Here is a 27,291-nt window from a genome sequence, read left to right on the forward strand (position 1 = left end):
TGAAATTAGATATTTACTGTGACAGTGAGAAAAACAGACATTCATTTCTGACTGATATTAAATCAGGGTAGACGTCTCCTGCTTTTTCAGTGGGTCTAACAAAATGGTGTCTTGATGACAATTCTAAAACAATGAACTTTTTTTTTTTCTGAAGGTACTTTTAACAAATTTGGTTTCATAAATAAAGTAATTTTGGATTTGGAAGATCCATTAGGGACCAAGCTTTAACCTTCTGGCTGATGTCTTGGGATGTTGCTTAAATAATTCAACACAATTTTATTTTCTCCTGATGCCTTTTTAATTGTGAAGTGTACCAGTCTCCTTCAGCAAAGCAACCAGACAACATGTTGCTAATACCATCGTACTTCACTGTCTCTGCACTGCAATTCCTCCAAATGTAACAATCAAAGCAAATCCTCACAAATTTAATTTAGATGCATTGAAAGCCTGGCTGCATGGTGGCACAGTTGGTAGCACTGTTGCCTTTCAGCAAGAAGGTCCAGGGTTCAATTTCCAACCAGGGGTGTTTCTGCATGGAGTTTGCATGTTCTCCCCGTGCATGCATGGGTTCTCACCGGGTACTCCGGCTTCCTCCCACAGTCCAAAGACATGCCTGTTAGGTTAATTGGTCTCTCTAAATTGCCCTTAGGTGTATGAATGAGTGCATGGTTGTTTGTGTGTTGCCCTGCGATGGACTGGCGACCTGTCCAGGGTGTACCTTGCCTCTTGCCCATAGACTGCTGGAGATAGGCACCAGCTCCCCTGCGACCCACTATGGAATAAGCAGTAGAAAATGACTGACTGAAAGCCATAAAGTATTTCTGGTCTTTCCAAATTATTTCAAAGGTGTAAAAAGTCTTACTGTATGTATACTAAATAATTTTGGAAAAAAAAGTAATAAAAACATATTTAAAGACAGATCAAATGTTTTGGAATTTAGCATCCAGGTATAATTTTGGTAGTCCTAGCTGACGTAAAATGAAAAGAGAAAAAGTTTAGTTTAATATAATGTTCAACAGTGAGGAAAATATGGGTATATATGCTGTTAGATGTCCTTTTGTACAGACTATGTAAATATCAGGGTATGTGGAAGTTAAATATGCATCACCCTAACCAACAGAGTCCATTGATATGCTAGATATGCAAAAGTATGTAAAAAGATGATAGTATATTCCAGATTTCCATGGCATTACCAACTTGTTTTATGCAGTGGAATGGGATTTTCCTCTTACCTTTGACAATTTTGCTGCTTGTTTCTGATGTGCACAAACAAGGTGTTATATGGTTTCTTTGCTGATGAGAAGTCTAGACATAACATCAAAATATTCAAAGCATAGATGTGTCATGTAAACATGTCAGTCGGAATATTCTGATTGAATTCCACACGATTGGAATGAAATTGTAATCCAATTAAGAGGGGTTAATGTTGATTGACAATCCGATCGACATGCATGTAACCACTTGACCAGATCAAGTTATTCTGAATGAGGCAAACTGACATGAGTGCGCATGTCCACCCCACGTCAACGTCACGTATTTCCGCCTTGAGTGGCTAGTTGCTAACAGAATATTCCGATCGGCAAGTTTACATGACACATTTTTAGTCCGATCGTCTGTTTTATTTCGATTACTTATGTCCATATAAACGGTACAATCTGATTATTTTTTTTGTTTTAATCCAAATACATTTTAAGCCGATCATGAGATTATGTGCATGTAAACGTAGCTATTATTGTGTAGTTTTAATATCCATTTAGTAACATTTTGTATTTGTGGCATAAATGTGAAGCATATGAGGCATTTCAAAGTTGCTACATTCAAGCTACAGAAATTTTCAACATGATTAAATGAATCCGTGCGAGTCTGCAGTTGTTGTAGATAATACCACATGTGCTATAAAGTCAGCGAGTTTAGAAAATGTTGCTGTTATTGCTAAAGCAACTGAGCCTCAAAATTAAAATGTGTCATAAAAATTTGGTTGTGCACTGTGGAAAAAAAAAGGGTGTGGACAATAAATTATAAATGTTCTATGGAATTCCTCAACAGCTAACGTTGTTATCTACAGTGGGAAGAACAAATATTTGATACACTGCCCATTTTGCAGGTTTTCCCACTTGCAAACCATGTAGAAGTCTTAATTTTTTCTCATAGGTACTTTTCAACTGTGAGTGACAGAATCTAAAACAAAAATCCAGAAAGAACTAATTAATTACGTGAAAATCACACAATGTGAGTTTCTGGATTTGTTTTAGATGTCGTCACTCACAGTTGAAGAGTACCTATGATAAAAATAAAAGACTTCTACCTGCTTTGCAAGTGGGAAAACTTGCTTCATCGGCAGTGTATCAAATAAATACTTGTTCTCCCCACTCTATCTTTTCAAACGTGTTACCTAATTCTGGTCATCCCTAGGATTTTGACTGAATGTAGAACTAAAGTATTGAAATACTTTTCTTAAGGATATGTTTTGCTCTAAAGATAAAACAAAGCAGTCATTAAAGACATCCTTTATAAAGGTTTTAGGATTTATTTTAATTTTTTATTGTGCAAATAAAAGAGGTATATTATGTAAAATTGCACAGATGCACATAAAGACTGGCATCTCTAAGTCTAAGGAATGACGTCAGACTGAAAATTATTTCTAAACTGCTATCTAACCTCATAAAAACCACAAAATCAGATTGGTTCTCCTGCATACTTACATTTCAATAATTAACTTGTGTCTGCCTCTGTCAGTGCATGAACACAAAATGAATGGTGATATACATTCTACCCATGCTGTCAACTGTGTTGTCTGAGTAGTGTGATTTTTCTAGTGTGCTATCCCTACAAGCAGTCACATGGCTGAGTTAACTTGACAGATTGTCATCAGAATACTGTAATGGGACTCAAAACCATCCAAACACCAACCCACATTAGTTGACTGACAGCACTCGAAATGGAGATCAAGACTAACCTGAGCTCTGGATCACAGTCTGAACTAATCTACTCCAGTATATACTGGATAGTGTTTGATCATTTCCATATAAGGACTACTTTGCAGAGATTTCTAGTTTACCTTTGAGAAGAACAACACAATAGGTTAAAAAAAGAAAATTCAGAATTATACCTCTAAATTTCAGGCATATCTTCTGTTTCAAGCTTTTATACCAAAGTCTGTGAAATTCACCAAGCATGGTGGCTGCTTGTGTATGAAATATCACTAATCAAGTCTGCAGAGTTTTGGCTTTTGCTTACTTCGGTTTTGTCATTCAAGATTACACTTGCTACAGGGAATGAGTGCCATGAGTTATACCAGAAATTATTGAAACAGTTTAGTCTTAGCATCTAAAGTCAGATTTGCAGTGTTTGTTACTTAAAGGTTGCGGGATATTTTTCTTCTTTTCCCCAACCAAGTTCTTTAGAAAAAACAATGTCCGTGCAAACTAGAGTAATATTGTATGCTGAAAGCTTTCTTGGGTAATAAATTAGATCAGTTATTAAAATGAATACATCAAAGTATCAGTAAGCTTTGAATGTTTATTCATTTTTGTCCTGTAAATATGTATGCTTTACTGTATCTAAAATTAGCTTCCTTGCATGTGTTCAAATAGATATAATTTCTATATTTATTGCACGTTTATACAAGTTCTTGCTGTTATTGTTTCAAAAATACTGCCATTCTGCTGCTGCTCTAACTTTTTCAAATATTGTTATCAACATTCCTCCAAAAATGAACATACATAGTTGACCATTGTGGACTAGCGTTAATGCTGTTTATCAGTCTTTAGTTTGGTGGCTTGAAACTGGGATTTTACTTTAAATTTTTTTAGGTGACCATACTTGAAATAATTTTGTTTAGTATTTTTCTGGTCTCTTGTTTTCTTCAAAAGAAAAATAAATTGCAAAAGCTACTTTATTTGACAAATTCACAACGGCAGCAACGGCAGTTTTTCAATATATTTTTTCAATACACAGGTCTTACATGCATGTGTAGAAGTTGCTTATTTTCATGAAATACGTTTGTAGCAATATGTGTTGTTGGAAACATCTGAAAATACCATAAAAATAAAGAGCTTGGCCAATACAGAAAATCATATTTAAAACTTGTCTTGGAATACTTGTCATAAAACTGTATAATCTTCTAGTCAACTATTCAAACATAAAGTCTGTTTACTTAATTTATGCAGTTATATACATTCCAATTTGATCCTCATTATCTAACAGTCTAGTTCATGTTTAACATGGCAACTGGTAAGAAAAAATCGCTTACTCAGGTAACCCATTTAGTGTACCTGCTTGGGCTTGCGTGGTTGCTAGGGTCCTGGCTGGTCCGGCAGGTCTCTAGATCCTTGACGGCTGGCGGTGGGCTTATTTCACTTGGCTGGCTCAACTTGTCCCAGACTGCTTCCACCTGGGGGGACTTTACCCTGGCATCTTTGGGGATCTGTGGGGGTGCCTGACCACAGTCACAGCTGTATTGATGTGGGCACAGACAGAACAAAAAGGGTCCAGTTGGGGAGCTGGCCCCCAGGGTGATTAATGCTGGTGCCTTGGCACCATCCCCTTTTCCTTAGCATATGCAACACAACACATCAGTAGGGTATTGAGGTGTGGGGCAATGGATCTTGCAGGCATGTGGGGAGCACCCAGCATTACACCCAATTACACCCATCCATCCCCCACCACTCTACGTTTGGCCCAATCCTGCATCTTAATTGTAATACAATGCTTAAAACACTCTCTTGTTCCAAATACTCTCTGTGACCTTTGTGACCAAGTAATTTGGGCACTGTCAGGTGTGAGGAGGTACTGTACTAAAACTTCATCCAACAGGCTGAATATCATATTGGCATGCAAAATGTGCATTCTTGACAATTGAAAATAACAAGCAAAAATAAAACATTCCAAATTATTTTGTTTATATTAATGATGCACAAACTGATATTGTGATGATGATGTATTGTGCAGCCCTTAATTAGAGGTCAATGTATTGTCAAAAACTCACACATTTCATCCTACGTCTGCAATGCATTTTAAAATATAGCCATTCAGTTTGTTGTCTGTTGTAATTGTTTTATAGTGTCCTAGCTGGTTGCCATGTTGCTTTTGTCCATAACTGTAATTTGTTTTATATTTTTTAGGTGTTTGGGAGGCATTGAGGTGATGCAGGTCCCTTGGTTATCCCAGTGGAGGAGCCAGCTAATGACAGGAGTATTTGTCTGCTGAACATCCCCATCACCACCAGCCTCCATCCCTCTTTCTCTCCCTCCCACCCTCCATCTCTGATGGCTCTATGGGGCGTCATCAGCCTCAGCCTTTACTGCTGGGTGTGTTTACGGTCCGGTGCAACAGCAACAGCAGCCACAGCCAGCCTCCCTAATGACAGACCTGGGGGACCTCTGGACTGGCTCCTGTCGGATAAGGGACCCTTCCACCACTCCCCAGAGTATATTGACTTTGTGGAGAAGAACCGGCAAGGCTTCTCCACCAGATACAAAATATATAGGTGAGTTATGCCCATGTGATGAATATATCTTCAAATAATCACTTCACCTTCATTAGATATTTGACAAGTCGTTCTTTAGTTTCACAAAATAAGCTCCAAAGTTGCCTTTGCAAATGTCTTATGCCTGTCAGAGCTTTTTAATATCAGTATGACAATAAAAATTGGAATTTGTACAACTTGATATCTCTTTCTTAATCATAGGCTTTGCTGCAAATATGAAGTTACAGCTTCTTATCCACCTCTGAAACCCTCCAGCTATTTTAATTGATTGATAAAAATGAAAAAAATGACAGGTAGGAGGAACAGTTTTTTTTTTTTTTTTGAATTACTGTAGTTATTCCCACTGAAAATGTACTCGTACTGCAGAGAAAGTTTGACCTATGAGACTCTAGATGAAGATATTTCTAAAGGTGTAAAAACATAATGTAGTAATATGGAGTATGAACCATCCTGCATCTTCCCACTTAGACTAAATACTTTCTTTAAGCACCATGCTAGTTATTATCTCTCTGATGCATGTTTTCAAAAGATGTGTCCAGCTGGTATTCTACATTTTGTCTGATGACCTACTCTTGCTCAATGTATAATCACGGTGTAGCAAATGGATAAATGAATGAATGTTTATTGTGAGAATATTTAGGTTTTTTTTTTCAGCCAGAAGTGCCTTTCTGAAGTACTCATACCTCCTGAAGTTTTTTTTAAACAAATTGAAACTAAAAACTGGCATGCATGTGAATCCAGACAACTTCACTCTAGTCCCATTTATTAAAATTTAATGCCACCAATTGTCTTCAGAAGTAACATAAATACTAAAGTTAGCCCTCGACTGTGTAAGTTAATAGTATAAAACAGCTGTTCTGTTAAAGCCTTAGAGGTTTATTGGATAATATTTGTGAACAAACAAGATCATAAAGACCAAGGAACACACCAGGCAGGTCAGGGAAATGATTGTGGAAAAGTTTAAAGCAGGGTTGGGTTATAAAACAAAATCCCAAGCACTGGACGTTTCGTGAAACACTATTTTTATTACGTCATGAAAGAATAGAAAGAGAATGCCACAACTGCAAATCTACCAAGATATGGTCATCCTCCCGAAGTTATATGCCAGGAAAGGAGAACATTAATCAGAGAAACATCCAAGAGGCCCATGGCAACACTGGATCACCTGCAGTTAAGATAGAGAAATCTGTTTACATGATAACTGTTAGTCTTGCAATCCATAAATCTGGTCGTTATGGAATGGCTGCAAATTTACCAAATATGAGTGTGAGGACAAAGATTAAAACAGAGTTAAGTACATGTTATTTTCTGTGTTAATTTCATTATGCATTTTCAGCACTGATGCACATTTAGTACTCCCCAATGCATTTTGAAATATTTTAATTACCCATATGTTTGCTTTAAGAGACTTTCCTTATTAATATCAAACTGATAGAGGGAAAAGAAAATGTGGCTACATAGCTTTTATTGCACAGTGGTCAGAGTGTTTTATGAAAACCCCTTTTTATGGTTGGGTTGATGGCAGGCTGCATTATTCGGCTCGGTTTGTCATGCTGAAAAAAATTCCTCATAGTCAGGGTTCACACAATCTGGCATATGCAGACAAAATCATGATGTGTTACATGCACGCATGAGGCTATCAGATGCCTGTATATCACATTCTGCTGGCCTCCAGTGCCTCAGGCATTCACCTGATCATGTGGTCAGATGAGGTATGTTGATTTGTGCAATAAGAAAAAAAGATATGTCATGACAGCAACACAGTCTGAGGTGTTGGAACACAAGCTTATTAGTTGAGATTGTGTCATGAATCATATCCATCATCTATAAGGTGGAGGATGTCCGGTCTGCTGGAAATGGATGGACAGGGTTCTTGACATCTATGGATTGCTGTGAGGATGCTTTATAGCTTACGTATGTGATCAGTTGCCATGTTAAAGCTTTTTAATTTTTCCTTCTCTGGCAAATGGCAGTGGTCCATTGGAGCTGAGCTGCATGGGCGACAAGATTAATAGTCTTATCATGTGGCCAAGTGATTAGTGAGCTCTTAGTACTTATTACTCTGCATTATCACAGAATCCCCTGAGAGGTTTCTGTCAGCTGCAAGGTTGTGTTTGAAGCCCACTAGATTACCACAATGCGGCACTGATTAATTGTGTTGATATTAAAAGGAAAAACTAACCTAAAAAGTAAATAGCCTGTAAATCTCTCCAAATTGAATTCACTTGAATTCAGTCCCATTTGATCTCATAAACCGAACTAGACAGCTTTGGGATTGGAACTCTTTTGGCAAAAAAATAGCTTTCTTAGAGTGCCGGCGTGGGTGAACTGTGATGATGATTTTGCGAGCTGGACTGGGTTTAGAAAAAAAAATTGCAAGATTGTTTTAATTAAAAAATTCACAGATAATATTTTCTCGAGGGAGAATGCTTTTCTAAACCAGTAATATATGTGTTTTTGGACATTACAAAAGTGAGTGTCCTACAATTAAACAGCAACTAAAGATTTAGCTGGATTCCTTCTATCAGCTTACTGGAAATATTGACATTTGCTTTCAAATGTGTTTGACTATATTAAAAAAATGTATTGTCATTTATACTTAGTTTGTAAAATATTGCTATATGGCACTTAATATAATGAATTTCCATTTGAAATTAGCACAAACTGAAGCCATAAATAAAACTAAATTGTTTCAAAGCATCAGACATCCATCCATGATATGAAAAGCTGTTTTTTCTCCTTTTCTCCTTCAGTGTCTGTTTTAGATGAATGAGTTGCCACATATCATGTTTATTGAGTACTTGAGTAGATTTGCTCAACAAGTGTTTTACACAAGCTTTAGTTCAGTTCAGGAGTGCAAGCATGGCTGTTTTTAAGGAGGGACATTTGCCATTTTACAACAAGGTCTTTTGCAACATGTACCACATGGTGTTCTCTACAACCAAAGCCATTAAAATCCCTACCTATAGTGATTAACTACTCTCTCTGAGTTGGAAGGCAATACTGACAGCACCTTTTTATAATTCTTGGCTGACCATTCAAGCTTGTTGTATTTCTTGAAGTTGAAGACATTTTGGCTGGTGAAACTAATATGTTTTTTTTTTGTTTTTTTTTACTGACATATAAAATCTTTGTGAGTCAGGGTTTGCACACCGCATTTGTTTTTTTACTACTCTGGTCTTTTCAGGAGATTCTTTACACCAATGTCTGATTTAAGAATTTTGGTAATTACTTATTGAAGCCTTTCTGGACTATGTCGCTAAATACCTTTTTTAACACAGCATACAAAATATTGCTACTAAAATGTTAGCCAGACAATACAGCTGTTTAATTTTTGTGATTTTAAGTGCAAATGAGCATAAAAAAACTATTTAGTTACAAAACATCATTGTTTTGCTGCTCTCTAAAAGTCAGTAGCAATTCTATGCAATCATTTTCTTTGGCCTCATACTTTCAATCTTGTTCAATAATTGTAACACTTGAGTGAGATCCATGTCTGTATTGCTGTGCATCTCAGAAGTAACTTTTTTTCTCATCGCCGAAAATATTAAGACATTTTCTTGTTGTACACATAACAACTGTGGATTTAAAATATGAGCCATTCGAGCAACATACTTGATTTTAATGTTAAGCCGACACATAGACCTAATTTATATATCAGTCAATGCTAAGTCTATACCTAGCCCTAATTTAGATCTACATACCAAGATAGAAAATACTGCTTGTTCTAAATGAGCTCTAAGCTTTGACTTAGAATTAAAAAAAAGTAAGAACAACAAAACGCTCTTGCAAAAATGGCAGATAGCCAAAACTCAAAGTTCCATTTGATTCAGTATAAATGAACAAATCTAATCTTTTTATGAGTCGTGATGTTGTAGTAATAATATCAATTTGTGGGAAGTGAGCTGAAAATTGAGTGAATAGTAGTAATAATTACATATCTGTACTGTACTAGTGGATGGTAATAACACACATTTCCATCTAAAGTGTGTTTAAAGATTGAAGACGCACATCAGTGCTCTGATGATAAGACACATTCTATAAATTACCAGAGATGAATTTGTCTTAATGAAAATTGAAAAGTAAAAAACAATTCAGCATGAATCAAGATTTTCACCCAAAATTGTTAGTCCCAGCACTTCTGAACCTTTAAAGGTAACTTATTGCCTTCAATACACAGAGATGATGCTGCTCTGACAAAATGTTCTTGTAACAACTACAGAATGAGCTTATTTTTATTTGTTAAAAAAGTTTGTAATTTTATAGCAACATCTATAAAACCATTACCAGTATCAACAAAGAGTCATGGAGTATATAGTAGATGCTCATCTAGGATAGACAGTATGCTGGTAATTAAGGGGTTCTCATTTCAAGCCCAGCCCATTCTAATGTTTTTGAATTTCTTTACAATCTCAGCTCAAACTGATCTAGATTGACACTTCTAATAAATATAAAAAAATCTTAGTTAGATTTACTCTGATCTTTTATTTTTAGACCAAATATATCAGAATTTTAGCATAGATGTCAATGGAATAAATATAGATGTAATTTCAACAAAAAAATGCTTTTTAAGGGTCTTTATCAGTTTTTTGGGAAGCACTGCGTTGCTAAGCATAAGCACTTAAAGTATGCGACAACTTTAGGCATATGTCAATTGTAATGAGTTTCCTCAAGAAATAATTATTTTAGGCTTACAGTTCACAAACTTTGATGTACCTCCCCAGGTTATAACAAGCTGTTGTGCTTTTTTTTTCCAAATACATTACCTGCACATCAATAAATAATGAACTAAAACAGCGGGATTCAAATAATTTACCAGAGACAATTCGTTTAACAAACCAGAGCACATATGGTACACCCTCCCTCGGAACTTGATGAGATCAAAACAAAAGCAATGTCTGTTTGATATAGGAGGCACTTCAAGTATATGGAACAACAGCTGATTTCCCAAACCACAAGGGAGTTTGCAGATGCTCTGAACGGAGTTGAGGTGAGAGTTTTAAAGCAGACTCTCCCCACTGTGCTTAACATCCCAGTGCTACATTTTTGCTTATGTTTGTCATCTCATCTCTTTTCCTGAAGTCTCCTCTGAGGGTTTTAAAAACTAGCAGTTGTCACTTGGGGGAAAATGCTCTCTAAAGGGCTCTTTAAAACATGTTTGACCTTAACCTTAAGACTATTTTACTTCATTCTTCTTGTTTTACATGCCTGGATAAATCAATGCTGTAATTTTTGTCTAACTCACTACTTTGGTTTATTGCTGTAGGCAATGAAAGATCAATATTTGTTTTGTAGATTAGAAAACACATACAGATGACATTATTACTCTATTATTGTTCTATTTTACAGTTTTTTTTAGATTCCCCTATGGTCAATCGGTGTGGGTGATCACACGCTGCTCCAACAGACTGCAGAATATTTCAGGCTAGAATAATAAAATAGACTGAATTCAGTACAGACATTTTTTGACCCTAGGCAAATAAAACCTACTACTTCCTTTGGTGATTCATTAAATTTCCCCCTAGAGCTACCAAGAACTTGGCATTTTTAATGAAATCTCCCTACACCTTGAGATTGAATTGTTTTGAAATCTCAAGCACCTTCTTGAGGGTCAATTTTAATTTAGGGAAATACCGTTTTTAGAACCAAAGATCATTCTACAACACGAAAACACCATCAGTCTCAGAAATTGTTTTGATTCTCTGAAAACTATGTCATAAAGTATAAACATATTGTATTGCTAATTATAGGCAAATTAGAATTGTACTATATTTAGCTCAGAGGTTCACTGCACTACTTACCCTCGTGTTTCAGTTCTGTATATTCTTCCATATTAATCAGTAGTTGATGCCAAGACAGAATTCAAAATATCCCTTTTGGTTTTACACTGGCTTTAATAATTGTACAGTATGCAATGTGCTCCCAAATTACATATCTCAACTTTGTGGTGATCCGTTTTTAACAACTTGCTAGTGTTACCATCTGCAAACATTAAAATCGGAGTAGTATATCTGCTGACTATTAGAGATTATTTTTTGCAGCATTCACTTTTTTAGTCAATTCTAATACCCCATCAAAGTGTTTCATCTACGTAAGTAAATAATGTGCTAGCATTGCATTCCACCTTATCTGATACTGTAACGTCTGCTGTTTGGTCTCCACCTAATCCACACTGGCACATAGTTTTGGTTGTGTTTAAAAATGCCACAGTATAAGCACTGCAACTTCATAAATAATGTCCATAGACACCATTGTTTTGGCATTTATGGAAGTGCTTAAATATAAGCATTTTCTCTCCATTTTTCATTGACCCCAAGTTCACAGAGTTCTTGGTTGGCAGTGCAGTGGGATTTCTGGAGACACAGACAAGGTAAAATGTGAGGGAGCGTGCTTGTCAAGCTTCAGCAATGGGCACTCCACACATCCTTGCCCTCAGTCCACCTGGCTATTGTGCACTCCCTGGCTAACAAAATGGACGAACTGCTGCTTTTTATCTCTAAAAACATTGATGTTTTCAAATATTGTCAGCATCTTGTCAGCATCTGTTTCACCAAAACGTGGTCTAATGTCCATTCCTTGTGTTCTTTAGCCCAAACAAGTCTCTTCTGCTTGTTGCCTGTCCTCAGCAGTGGTTTCCTAGCAGCTATTTTACCATGAAGGCCTGATTCACACAGTCTCCTCTTAACAGTTGTTCTAGAGATGTGTCTGCTGCTAGAACTCTGTGTGGCATTGACCTGTTCTCTAATCTGAGCTGCTGTTAACCTGCGATTTCTGAGGCTGGTGACTCGGATGAACGTATCGTCCGCAGCGGAGGTGACTCTTGGTCTTCCTTTTCTGGCGCAGTTCTCATGTGAGCCAGTTTCTTTGTAGCGCTTGATGGTTTTTGCGACTGCACTTGGGGACTCTTTCAAAGTCTTCCCAATTGTTCGGACTGACTAACCTTCATTTCTTAAAGTAATGATGGCCACTCGTTTTTCTTTACTTAGTTGCTTTTTTCTTGCCATAATACAAATTCTAACAGTCTATTTAGTAGGAGTATCCACCTCCTGCACAACACAACTGATGGTCACAACCCCATTTATAAGGCTTGAAATCCCACTTATTAAACCTGACAGGGCACACCTGTGAAGTGAAAACCATTTCAGGTGACTACCTCTTGAAGCTCATCAACAGAATGCCAAGAGTGTGCGGATCAGTAATCAAAGCAAAAGGTGGCTACTTTGAAGAACCTAGAATATAAGACCTATTTTCAGTAGTTTCACACTTTTTTGTTCAGTATATAATTCCACATGTGTTAATTCATAGTTTTGATGCCTTCAGTGTGAAGCTACAATATTCATAGTCATGAAAATAAATACAATTCTTTGAATGAGAAGGTGTGTCCAAACGTTTGGTCTGTACTGTACATGTACAGGGCTTGGACAATGAAACTGAAACACCTGGTTTTAGACCACAGTAATTTATTAGTATGGTGTAGGGCCTCATTTTGCGGCCAATACAGCGTCAATAAGCGTGATACTAGTGGAGGAAAATGTTTCCTGACTCGCTCCTCCAAAACACACCAAAGTGGCTCAATAATATTTAGATCTGGTGACTGTGCAGGCCATGGGAGATGTTCAACTTCACTTTCATGTTCATCAAACCAATCTTTCACCAGTCTTGCTGTGTGTATTGGTGCATTGTCATCCTGATACACGGCACCACCTTCAGGATACAATGTTTGAACCATTGGATGCACATGGTCCTCAAGAATGGTTCGGTAGTCCTTGTCAGTGACGCGCCCATCTAGCACAAGTATTGGGCCAGGGGAATGCCATGATATGGCAGCACAAACCATCACTGATCCACCCCCATGCTTCACTCTGGGCATGTAACAGTCTGGGTGGTACGCTTCTTTGGGGATTCTCCACACCGTAACTCTCCCGGATGTGGGGAAAACAGTAAAGGTGGACTCATCAGAGAACAATACATGTTTCACATTGTCCACAGCCCAAGAGTTGCGCTCCTTGCACCATTGAAACCGACGTTTGGCATTGGCATGAGTGACCAAAGGTTTGGCTATAGCAGCCCAGCCGTGTATATTGACCCGGTGGAGCTCCCGATGGACAGGTCTGGTAGAAACAGGAGATTTGAGGTGCACATTTAATTCTGCCGTGATTTGGGCAGCCATGGTTTTATGTTTTTTGGATACAATCCGGGTTAGCACCCAAACATCCCTTCAGACAGCTTCCTCTTGCGTCCACAGTTAATCCTGTTGGATGTGGTTCGTCCTTCTTGGTGGTATGCTGACATTACCCTGGATACCGTGGCTCTTGATACATTACAAAGACTTGCTGTCTTGGTCACAGATGCGCCAGCAAGATGTGCACCAACAATTTGTCCTCTTTTGAACTATGGTATGTCACCCATAATGTTGTGTGTATTTCAATATTTTGAGAAAATCTGTGCTCTTACCCTGCTAATTGAACCTTCACACTCTGCTCTTACTGGTGCAATGTGCAATCAATGTAGACTGGCTACCAGGCTGGTCCAATTTAGCCATGAAACCTCCCACAATAAAATGACAGGTGTTTCAGTTTCACTGTCCAACCCATATATATATATATATATATATATATATATATATATATATATATATATATATATAGGAATAAAACAAATGGGCAGGCAAGACGGGCATGGCATGATCAAAAAACAAGACTTGAGCATGAAAACTAGACATGAGCATGAGAGAAGTTTCCGCCATGACCAACTGAACAGGTGTGTATACATGGAGTGAAAACCAGGTGGAGCAAGGAGACAGATTAACTTGAAGCAGGTGAACAGAATAAACTTAATTGACAGACAGAACTAAACGTGGCTGCGGCAAAAACAGAGACTCTAATATACAAACAAAACCAAACTTGACAAAACATGAACAAGATGACAAAACTAAAGCATGACCAGGAAAATAACAGAAGCATGATTCAAAATCTAAGAAGAATAATAACAAAAGAACGAGTCAAAACCTTAACTTTGAAAAACATAAGAAAAAAACCAGAAACCAAAAACCAAACAACCCGAAATCATAACATATATATATATATATACACACACAGTACTGTGCAAACGTTTTAGGCAGGTACAGCTAAATAAATGCTATAAACAAAGAATGCTTTCAAACATGCAAGTGTTAATCATCTATTTTCATCAATCAACAAAATGCAGTAAATTAACACAAGATAAATTTAAACCAAATCAATATTTGGTGTGACCACCCTTTGCTTTTAAAACGACATTAATTGTTCTAGGTCCACTTGCACACAGTTTTTGAAGGAACTTAGCTGGTAGGTTGTTTCAGACATCTTGGAGGACTAACCACAGATTTTCTGTGGATGTAGGCTTTCTCATATTCTTCTGTCTCTTCATGTAATCCCAGACACACTGGATGGTGTTGAGATCAGCGCTCTGTGGGGACCATACCATCACTTCCAGTAATTCTTGTTCTTCTTCACGCTGAATATAGTTCTTAATGACTTCTGCTGTATGTTTGGGTTCGCTCACTTAGCATTTTGTAAATTGATAAAAAATAAACAGTTATTTATATTTCTGAAAGCATCCTCTTTTCACACCTGCCTTAAACTTTTGCACAGTACTGTATCTATCTATCTATCTATCTATCTATCTATCTATCTATCTATCTATCTATCTATCTATCTATCTATCTATCTATCTATCTATCTATCTATCTATCTATCTATCTATCTATCTATCTATCTATCTATCTATCTATCTATCTATCTATCTATCTATCTATCTATCTATCTATCTATCTATCTATCTATCTATCTATCTATCTATCTATCTATCTATCTATCTATCTATCTATCTATCTATCTATCTATCTATCTATCTATCTATCTTTTTTTTATGAAAGACCGAGAGCTAACTGAGATAGTTTTAGTGATCTTTTTGGCAAATGGTATTTTTTGATGCAGTATTTTGGTTTGTAGGTCCGTCCTTTTGTAAGAGCAAAGAGCAGGGGTGTTTGGAAGTGACATTATTTTCCTTTCTTGTCCTCCTCAGGCACAGTTCAGATCAGTGCTAAATCCTAATAAACACTCAATAACAGTAGATGAATTACCAGAATCAGTTAGTTCAGCTACCTCAGCAGTGATAGAGTACTAAATTCACACTACGTTATGCCACTACTCAATTTCCTGCATTTCTTGTTGATTGAATTTGAAAGAAGTTTAACTAGTCCCACGAAGTAAATGAAGGGAGGTTTGTGTTTTTTAAGGATTTGTGAGCATATTCGAGTTTGTGTGCTTTGTGGATTTACTGGAAAGTATGCCCATGGCTTTGAATACAAACACAATGTGGGCCTTCCACCTAAGCCACCTGTTCACAGCAAATGTTGCCACGGGAAAGCTGCCATATTCACCAGGGTGAAGGTAGGAGGGATGACATAGGCTTGGCCTTTTTTCTAAGCATATTATATTGGGATTATCTCTGTGATAGTTTTATTGGAATACAATTTGAATATATATAATATTTCAGACCGGAGTAAATTGTATGGGTACCTGTCAAGCTAGAAAAAAAAACCTGAATAAAATAAACTGAAGCTTTGATAGTCAGTCTGTTAAACCCTATGAAAAGTGTTCTAAACAAATCTAAACTAATTTTCACTTTCAAAGGTTTACTGTTTTTTTTAGCACCAATTGGAATAAGTTTTTTATTCATTTGCAAAATATGTTTTACATTTTGTCATAAAAGCATAATTTGTTTTTAGAAAAAACACAAAATTAAATGTGACTGGAAAAAATGACTGGAATTTTTGGGGTGTTTGGAGTGTGTGTAAGATTTATCTAGGCTGTTTTGTGTTGTATGTCAATGCAACAATAAGAAACAGAAGGGCTTAATTTGAACCACTATATTAGCTCTGCTTGTGGTTAATATAGTTTCATTAAAATGAAAAACAAAATCTAATTTCCACTCAACCTGTAAAGATTTAATGAGAAATGAGGTGAAAATGTTTAACCTTGATCTAAACAATTACAATCTGGATAATGTGATGCAATTAGCATTAACATGGGCAAAATACTGAAAATAAAAATTAAAAGTGGCTAAAAGCGCTCAACTGTGTCACGTGGTCCATGGAAGGTTAATTGCAAACCCACCATTCTAAAACATTCAGTTGACACCTAAGCCTTTACCACATTTCCATCAAATAGCATAATTTTTAAGAATATAAGAAAAGGGTGGCTTCTCTTCAGGTTGGAGGGGAGTTCCTGCCTCAAGTGGAGGAGTTCTCTTGGGGTCTTGTTCATGAGTGAAGGGAGTTTTGTGCGGCTGCCGCAATAATAGGGACGCCGTGCTGGTCCATTGTGGTGAAGAGAGAGCTGAGTTGGAAAGCAAAGCTCTGGATTTACTGGTCGGTCTATGTTCCTACCCTCACCTATGGCCATGAACTTTGGGTCATGACCGAAAAAACAAGATCCTGGATACAAGCGGCTGAAATGAGCTTCCTCTGTAGGGTAGCTGGGCACTCCCTTAGAGATAGGGTGAGGAGCTCGGACATCTGGGAAGGGCTAGGAGTAGAGCCACTGCTTCTCCACATCGAGAGGACTCAATTGAGGTGGTTCGAACATCTATACCAGATGTCTCCTGGGCGCCTCCCTCAGGAGGTGTTCCAGGCACCTCCCACCGGGAGGAGGCCCAGGGGACGGCCCAGGACACGCTGGAGGGACTATGTCTCTTGACTGATCTGGGCTCCCCCCAGAGGAGCTAGAGGAGGCGTCTGGGGAGAGGGAAACCTGGGTGTCTCTACTGAGTCTGCTGCCCCCACGACCCAGTTCTGAGTAAAGTAGAAGACGAGTACGACGACGAGTACGAGTATCTGTATCTCGGGTATCAATGGTTTACAGTATTAATCTGGACAGATGTAAGATGATAATTGCTATAAAAAAGGATTTGATCTTACTTCAAATTTGTATATTTTGCTTGAACCTTTAAACAAACATTATCTATTTTGAAAGTTAACGTAAGTAATCTTAAGTCAATCAAAAAAAAAAGATCAAACGTCTTGTAGAGCATCTTAATATGTTAGAATGAACCAGCCAAAGTCCAGACTTAAATTCAAATGAGAACTTGTGACAAGACTTGAAAATAATGTACCATCAGAGATACTATCTATTCAATACATATACAGCAGTGGCGATTGCTCTAAGACTGCAAGACTACTAAAATGTCAAAAAATAAGTGAACAAATATACACTGTTATGTGTACATGTCATTGACTAAATATGCGCTACAACGCGCTCAGCTTTTGTTCAGAATCAGCTTCTTATCACTGGTAATGACGTGGCTTTCCTATCGCTCATTCCCACAGCTTCACAGTGCTTTAAACAGTGAGTTCAAGCGAAGCAAAAATGCTGGGCTTTGTCCCGCCCATCGGACACTCAGCGTCTCTGGGTGTCTATGGGGCAGTGGGCTGGCCTCGGCTGGCCCAGACGCTCAGCTTCTGCATGATGATTGGATGATCTGTCTGAGGCTGAATCCCTTTTTGATTGACAGCGAAATTAGTGAATCAGCGATCTTGAAATTGAGCTTCCCCTCCTTGAAAGACCAGCATCCGCCACTGATATCCAGCATACAAAACTCCTCTGTTACCCACCCCCTATTTCCCTGAGTGGAGTGTCTGGCTGTTCATCTCAAGTTCTAGTCCTCTTCTAGAGGCCTGGGAGCTTGAGGGTCCTTCTCAGTATCTTTGCTGTTGCTAGGACTGCACTCTTCTGGACTGAAATTTCCAATGTTTCAATCTGAGCCACTTCTCCAGTGTGGAGGTAACTGCCCCAAGTGCTCCAGTGATTACAGGCACTACTTTTGCCTTCACCCTCCAAGTTCTCTCCAACTCTTCCTTGAGTCCTTGGTATTTCTCGACATTGTGTTCATTTTTCCTGATGTTTCCATCGCAATGAGCGGTTGGCTGGCTTTTGTTATTTTCCACCACCTTAATAGGTGGACCTGTGGGTCTGCAGTTCGTATTCTGCACAGATGTTTCTGTATACTATATTGCTACTTGGTTATGGTGTTCGATGTATTCCTTTCCTGTCCAATGCCCACGTATTGGATGGACTCAGTGCTTACATCCAATACTTGGGTAAATTACCCATTTATGTTTCAAGAACAGTGGAAACTGTCTTTTCTTAAAAATAAAAATAAGAAAAATCAACAATTCTTGGCAGTGTTCTGTGAGATAGTGCATAGAGAATTAAACTTGTGAAACTGATGTGGCAAGCAGCAGCAATGAAATTGATAATAATAATAACTTAGGCTGTTGTTGGAGGGATTGCAGACCCTAAAATCAACTCTGTGGTGAAACCTATTTCATTTCATCCTCTTCCTGCAAGATGAACCATTTGGCCTATTGGGGTTTTAAGATTAGGCAGGGCTAGCTTATCAGTCAGCGATAACTGAAGAAACGAACGATGGCAGGGATTTGCGAATACGTTTTCTGTACCTGTATCCCACCAACTGCCTCCCCCCTCTCCCTATGTACTCCTCTTTGTTACTGCACAGAACATGCTGCACCTTTAAACTTTTGCTTTCACGCTGCAAACTGGACTCAGAAGACACTATGTTCCTTTTGAAGAGGTCATTTATTTGTATAGCATGAAATGAGGCTGAGATTTATAGCTACACTAGATATGTCTGAGTAAGAAATTAGTCAGGGGCTTTGTCTGAATACTACAGTGTCGGCAAAAAGGTCAACGAACACCACATATCCATTTAACATCATTATGTTTACTTCCCACACAGCTAACAGCACCCATTTAATACTGCATGCATCCGTCTCCTACTTGCTTAATTTGTAATAATAAATTAATACAAAATGTGAAGCAAATCTGTAGTACCTGCTCCTTTGGTTTTCTGTGCTGTAGTTTGAATTCCGAGTGATTTACACCTTTTATCATTTAAACATCTGTGTGTACGAGCTTTCCTCATTACTTCTGGTTTAATGTGATATATACCCTTTCAAAAGGCCACACTCCTCCCATCCATCATGTGCAGCCAATGTTGCCCAACCCTTTCTGATTACAGCAGTCAAGCTTTTATGGTGACAAGAGAGAAGTGCAACATTTGACTGATTGGACAAGGCAGTTCATATAAATTTACTAAAGGTTTATTTCCGGCCGCACAGCGAAGTATGACCGAAAACAATCCATCACTCAAGGCAGCATTTTATTTTAAAAAGGCATCCAGGTGTAGCCCTTCAAAAATGCATTTTTTTAATAAATAAAAATGTTCTTTAATATTAGTAATGGTTCCCTGAGAAGCACTTTCCCTTTCATCTTACATCAGCCTGATTTTTTGGAATGTAGCTGCTTGGTGCCAAGCCAACAGGAAAAACTAATATAACACTTTGCACCTATGTAAGAAATTTCTCTGCCTTTTTAATTACAGCTGTGATTTCTGTTAGTGATTTCATACTAGCAATCCAAATTGTTTTTGTTTTTTGTTTTAAATTTGAAACCATGTATTTTTATTAGCTCCAGTTAAAGTTGGTGGACAGTTGTTGTTGTTTTTACTTCTAGTGAGTTGTGAAATACTTGTATTTCATTCTCCATTGTGATCCCACATCATATGCATGCTGTCTTATATAAAATGTCAGTGAACACTGGCTTCAAAGGTAGGTCTTTTATGCTTGTTTCTTCTGCCTTTGAAGTTATGGCTTTCTTTTCCTAAGTCGTTGAGCTATCCACACAAAACAGGATAATTAAATTAGACATTAAATAAATACAACCTAACGGTCTTTGAATTTATTTTACTATTAATCATCATGCAAAACATACTACTAAAAATAAAAAAAAATAAAAAGCATCAAAATAAAATTTGTAATAGTATAACTGGTGTAAGCAACCAATGTGGTGTATTAAAATTATGATTATCTTAAAATATAAATTCATTAAGCACTGTTTCTTGCAGTATTGCCTTTAGTCTGTTTCTACATGAAAAGAGCTGTGTGCTTCCAGGAACTTTTAAAATCATGTAATGAATTATCCCCCCATGCAAAGTGTTTGATATACAGATGATCAACATGTATATATATTTACAGGAGATGTGACTGTCATTGACCTTGGCTGGTTTTGTGTTAACATTGACAACAATGAAGCCAAAGGTAAATGGAAGACATGTGAATGCACCCTGCCATATTCAACTGAGCCATTTCTCTGGCAACAACTGTAAAGAACTTAGCAAACAATACCGGACCACTTCTTAGAGGTGGTCCGGTATTGTTTGCTAAGCTCACATACTTCCAATTAAAACCAAGTTTATCATCTGTTATGGAAATATATAGCTCCAGTCTGGGGATTTTGAGTCATCATCTTACAGTACATGTTAGTTCACATTCTAAAAAAAGAAAAGCCATGATTTATGTAGAAAAAAAAAACACTACACTATTTTATGTGGCATTACATTTATAATTATTTTTACAGGCTTGTTTAGGGAATGCATATGAGCTTTTTAACACATTTTAATCTCAAAAATACCAATATGTTTATAGAAGTTAGTATAGCTTCATCATTGAAAGTTTTATTAAGAAACATATTAAAAGCCATGGCAGAAGCAGTTGGTCATATTGGAAACATTGAAGCACTGTATTTAGGTTTGAAATAAAATTTATTTTAGAAGAAAAACTTAGACTTAGCACTCTTCTCCTGACTGATGCCGTTCTACAATTACATCCCTAATTTGCATGCCCTGTTGATTAAATATATAAACAGGCAACAGAAAAATTGCTATGGGTGAAATTAACATTACTTCTTTATATTTTTCTAGTGCCTGTGTCATCCCCCTATGCAATGTCACCCTCCATGCCATGTCATCCCGAGCAGTGAACCATTATTGCCCATATGAAAATCCACCACTGAACATTTCTTTTTATTTTTTTATGAATGCTTTATCAACAGAATGGAAGTCATTGTAAAATGACTTTTTTTCTCCTGGTGCAGATTTTGATGTATGCTTTTGATGTATACTTGGATCACTGTGACTCACTCACATTTTGGAACTTTGTTGTCCATAATCTTCCAGCTTGGTTTTTAGTCAGGCCTGGATGTTAAGTTTTGAAGAAAGACTTCCGTCTTGCAACCTTACTCCTTAGTTTAGGCATAAGAAAAATTCAGCAGATGTTTGTCATATGCATCAGTATTGGCCTGAAATTTCAACAACTTTGTTAAGGTTTCGGCCATCCACTAGTTATCAATGGCAAGATTTTAATAGTTTTATTAGTTTTTAATTTTTATTTTGTTTTGACTTCACATTTTCAATTCTGTTTTAGTTTTATTTAGTTTTTAGCAATTGTTTTCTAGTTTAGATTAGATTTTTTGAAAATGCTTAGTTTCAGTTTGGTTTTTATTAGTTTGAGTTATAGTTTAAGTCTTTTTTTCTTAAATCAAATCTAGGGACATTTCCAGCTCAGAGATTAAAATAATTAAATGTTATCAAGATATAATTAAAACATTGGTACAATTACAGTTTCATTTATTTTAAAATATTTATTCATAATTAAACTATAAAAACCAAGTGTAATACCAGGAAAGTCTATCCACACTGTTAGCATTTCCTAAGTGTAATAAACAAAGAAATAGCAGCAGTAATGTCTGTCTTCTTTCTTCTCCTCCTTTTTCTAACACTCATCTGCTCTTTGCTTAACTCTTCCTTCTATCAGTCTTTTTATTTTTTTCCTCTCTCCTCTTCTATCAGACGTTCACTATTCTAAAAGAGACATAATATAATCACAATCCTCTCCAAAAACATCACATAGCCTTTAGTAATTGGATATTTTTAGATACTAGGAAACTGGGATAAACTTTTAAATATTAACTTTTCTTTAATTATTTAACTATTTTCCTCAGTTGATGAAATACCAAAATTGCTATATTTGGCAAAAACAAAAAAACACACACAACAACAACAACAACTTATACTTTGAGCTACAGGTTCATACAACGGAAGAAACGCACATTTAACCAGGTGATTCTCTCTTCCTACTCATCAATCTCTGTTCATGCAGTTCTTGCCTCATTCACATTCCCTGTTATTGACTCCTTTCAGTAACTTTCATATGTCCAAACTAAGTGGAAACAAACCCTCAGCCGGAGTTCACAAATCACTATGATAAATTAGCAAAAAAACTCACAACTAACTCAGAAAATAAAAACGAAAAAGGTCACCAATCAATTCTAAAACATTTTACTTTGGACAAATCTTGTAGCTCCAATTTCCCAAATCAGGGAGTTGTTTTAATCATACTCTCACTCACTCATTCAGCTACTCCCTGTGCTCTTGTCCTGTTTGCTGTTCTGTTAATTCATACAAACTTGGTTTATTTGTATTTGTCCTCACCTTTAGTAAAACAAAACACATCCAAGCCATTTGCATTATTTTTTTTTTTTTTTTTTTTTATGTTGACAACACTACTAATGTTTCCCCTACTGTGAAACAAACCTTCACAAACCATCACGGTCAGGATCAGCCCAGTCCAGCACTGTAACCAGCTACCATAACAGCTGTTGTTTAGCGCTACTTGCGCTTTCTACCCCCGGCTACCGTTATAAGTCTACACACAACATTTCTTTCTCGCATTCAGAAAACGCTAAAATCAGGGACATTTCCAGGGACAGCTTTAACCAGGGACAGGTCGTGTAAATCAGGGCGTCTGGTCACCCTACACTTGCTTTTATCTGTAACGCAGTCATATTTAAAGTAATCCCTAATTGGACTCTAGCACTTTAAGTTTTGCTGGCGTGATGCTACGTGTGGACGGACCGTATTAATGACTAGACTGACGTACCTGCTATCTGGTGTCTTAATGAAGAACAAAGAGTACAAAAACAACAATAGGAAACTACACTTCATACTAATGCATGAAACACAAATGAAAACTAAGCACATTATCTCTATAAATTTAGTTAATTTTTATTAGTTTTGTGAAGACCCATTACAGTTTCAATTAGTTTTCATTTTTTTACAAAGTCTCGTTTTATTTTTTATTTCAGTTAACAAAAATGTTTTTTTACTTCTAGTTTTTGTTAACGATAATAACCTTGATCCATGGTACCATCAGCTTCTATGATGGTACCATATTCTCCAATTATGGATGACCATCTGCCCCTATGGAATTTTTTCATGATCATTCTCCTGATACCTTTGTGCAATGATGGTCTTTTCATCCTTTGTAACCTCCCTGCCAACAATAGCCTTAGCTAAAGGGTGAAAATGAGATAATGTCAGACAAATCCTAGGAGCACAGTGTTAAGACCCAGCTTAGGCAGGGAAAATGAAAGTAACAAAACAGACGTAGGTGGTTTTTAAATAAAAAGTGGTTTATTACTTTGCCATTTTCAGGTTTTGACAAAAGGGGAAAAAAAGGAGGGTACTAGAACTAGTACAAATTATCAGTTGAGGTCAAAGATAATTCATAAAAAATTAAAAAAACAGATGAAACAAGATTGATCTCCAATAAAACAAAATTTAGGATGGAGTTTACCAAAGTAAAAATTTAAAAAGTATGATTAACCAAAAGGGCTGAAATAAAAATCTGTCAGTCACTGATCAAAACTAAACAAACAAAAGCCTTCCTGGAGTAAGTCTACTGAGCCCATCTTCAGAAGCTTACAAATGCTTTTAAAGTTACACAGACAGGCCTCTAACCAAACTCTTGGTTGCAACCTAGACCAGGCAATATCAACTAGTTTGAGCTAACAAAAAGTTCAACAAAGTCAAATGTTTTCACAATCCATCCAAACAAAGTGACAAACTGCTCAGATTAAATCACAGCCACTGTCATTGACAGCTGAACTGAGTTTAAATAGAAGGGTCTCTTCTGTGATTGGAGGATTTCAAAAGGAGGCCCATTTGGAGGAATTAGGAGAGGCCAGCCAGTCCCAGACGTGTAACTACACAGCTGGGCAAGCAAATCATCATCTTGCAACCACACATTCTTATGCAAAGCAAATGGCCTCAGGCCATAATAGACAGACAAATTTGATTTCAAGCTAATCATATTTAATAACTGATGGCAGGTCTGAACTCGAGAAGGCTGGCTGCTGATAATGAATCAAAGTAAAAAAAAAAAAATCAGTAAAAGTTTAGGAATGTACTGCAGTTGTTTATGGCTTTTTTTTTTTATATCTTGCTCCAAACTAATTTGCTTGCTTTTCATATGAATTTCACCAGGATAGGTGCCACATTAGGGGAAAAACGATTTGAAAGACTTTACCATGATCTCAACAAGAGCTGACCAAAGTGCTGAACAACTAGTAGAGCATCAAAAAGCAAAAGAGTTACATAAAAGACATACACTTTCGTAAGAAAATGTTTTTCATAATAAATGTCACAATATGGTAAATGAGCTGAACTTGTAATGCACCTTTCCAGTCATACAGACCAGTCAAAGCCATATTCACCCAGACACACTCACTAACACACACACATTCATACACAGATACACAGTCGGTAGACAATTTGAAGTTAAGAGCCTTGCCCAGGGGCACATCGACATGTGGCAGGAGGAAGCTGGAAAAGAAGCCCACAACCCTCAGATTGCAAGATGACCACTCTTTTCACTGAGCCACATACACCTCTATGAATGGAGTTATTAAATACAGCATATGTCAGCTGTGCAGTTGGATCACATTTCCATCACATGAGACAATCATGGTTTTGGATACCCAGTTTTCAGTTTCTGGCACTTTTCCTGACTTCTTCAGCAAGTTTTTACATTTATATGTCCATCTATCTTTTAGCTTTGTCACATTTGGATTGTGTTGGCAGCGTCAAACAAGAAATGATTCCACAGAACAAGACCTAAACAGCATGCAACTCAATTTTTTTCTACTCTTTATATGTATTTGACATAGTTTAATGAAAACTAGTTATATAAACAATGTTATGGCATATCATGTTGTTCGATTGTTCTAAATGAAATAAACAAACTATCTGAGTAAAACAATTACTTCAAGCAATTCACTGAACAGAGTAAATTGTGTATATAAATATTTGTCTATGACAATTTCTCTTTCAAAAAACTGTTTTAGGTTTGAGTGTTTTAAATGTTTATTTGCTTGCAGTTTTCTTTGTTCCATTTTGTCGTTTGACGCCATTGAATATGTTACTGGCAGCTGTAGATCAATAAGGACATAACCAAAATGAACAGCCTTGTGTAGAAAAACAGCACATGTGTACTACAACACTGGACTCCCTAAAGATTATTATAATGTTGTCATTATGTTTTTAACATTCTGCAGTTTAAGTAAAAGAAGTATGATTTAAACAACTCACATGTAAATCTTTTGATTTTGTTACTTTAATTTTTGTCCTTGTGTGACCATTCTTAACAGGGAGTTTGGGCGATGGAAGGTGAACAACCTAGCAGTGGAGAGAAGAGATTTCCTGGAGTCTCAGTTACCTTTAACCCCTGAGTTCATCAGAAATATTCGACTTCTGGGCCGCAGGCCTTCCACCCAAATGATCACTGACAATCTGATCAAGAAGTATGGAACCCACTTTTTACTGACAGCAACACTTGGAGGTAAAGGAAGCTATTATTGATTTTCTTTGCATAAATTAATTGATTTTTTTATATCAAGGCTGAGTTAGGAAATAATGCAACTGTAATATTTTTGTTGTGATAATATCTGTGGTGATTAATCTACATTTCCTTACTCTTCTTTTTCATCTGGCATTACTTAATGTGCTCCTTTGCATGGGGGTTGTCAACAGTGTCTGGTGTGGGCTTCTATTGTAGTAAATCTGCTTCCAACATGTTACATTTGGTAATGGCATGCAAATGTGAACACTTGATAATAATAATAGCTAACAAATATTGTATTATAAGCAGTCCTTTGCTATTTTAGTAGTGGACACTACAATACTGTAAACACAACACAATATTGTGCAGCCATTGTTTAAATATTTTGGATGGATTCATCAATTGAATCCAACTGAATTTCATTTGAAATTAACTATGTTTACAGTGAACTCTTGAATTCAGTGCTGTACCCTTCAGCTCTTGAAAGCCTACAGAAGTAGGTTTGCAAGGCACTGAGCCTTAAGTTGTTGCTGATGGGAGACAAGACCATTGTATGACAGCTTTACAGCCATAATTTTGTGAGTGAGTGTGAGTAGGTCAATAAACGAAAAACAAAACAGACAGTAAACTGTCATGGAAAAGGAAGCTATTTAAATAAATAACCTCTTCTTTTGTCCCGAACACTATTTATTTACTATCTATTGCATCAGTCCATTTCTGAATAAGAGTGTTGACAGATTTAGATGGCTTTTTGACAAAGGATTTCTTAACTTATTAACTTTATCAACTGTAGCTGCAGGTTTAGGTTATATTGTAAGTTTTTCTTTCTTTTTAATGGTGTTGGCTGAAGTTATAGTAATGAAGCCACAAGGATAGAAGCAATTTTCAGATTTTAGTTTTTTACAGTAGAATGATTTGGCTTATATACATTATGGTAGGGGCTGGGGAAATATGTTACTGAATTAATAATTTTTCTACATGATGATCTGGGCTTTACTAAACTGTACAACTTGAGATTTCAAAACCTGCTTATGATTACTCTTTCAGGTGTTCTGTATGGAAAGCAGATGGTGATTCACATTACTGGAGTTTACTTAGAGTAACCAAAGAAAACATTACAACATAATTTAATACCAAAACAGCAAATATATTTTGGTGTACATATAAAAGCCTGTGCAGTGTCATACGCACCCAAAGCTTGTTTCTTTGATAGACTGTGGAATGG

General features: G+C 36.8%; 1 protein-coding gene across 1 annotated transcript in view; it reads left to right on the forward strand.

The window, feature by feature from the left end:
• The window catches only part of brinp3a.2 (bone morphogenetic protein/retinoic acid inducible neural-specific 3a, tandem duplicate 2), an 88,373-nt gene that overhangs the window by 23,301 nt on the left and 37,781 nt on the right, over positions 1-27,291 (forward strand). The window contains exons 2-3 of the mRNA XM_047375878.1: positions 5,124-5,488; positions 25,876-26,066. Coding sequence (XP_047231834.1) covers positions 5,268-5,488; positions 25,876-26,066 — 412 coding nt within the window. The 5' untranslated portion in view covers positions 5,124-5,267. The remainder of the gene's footprint in view (positions 1-5,123; positions 5,489-25,875; positions 26,067-27,291) is intronic.

The sequence above is a fragment of the Girardinichthys multiradiatus genome, chromosome 9, assembly GCF_021462225.1.
Source record: "Girardinichthys multiradiatus isolate DD_20200921_A chromosome 9, DD_fGirMul_XY1, whole genome shotgun sequence".
NCBI classification, from domain to species: Eukaryota; Metazoa; Chordata; class Actinopteri; order Cyprinodontiformes; family Goodeidae; genus Girardinichthys; species Girardinichthys multiradiatus.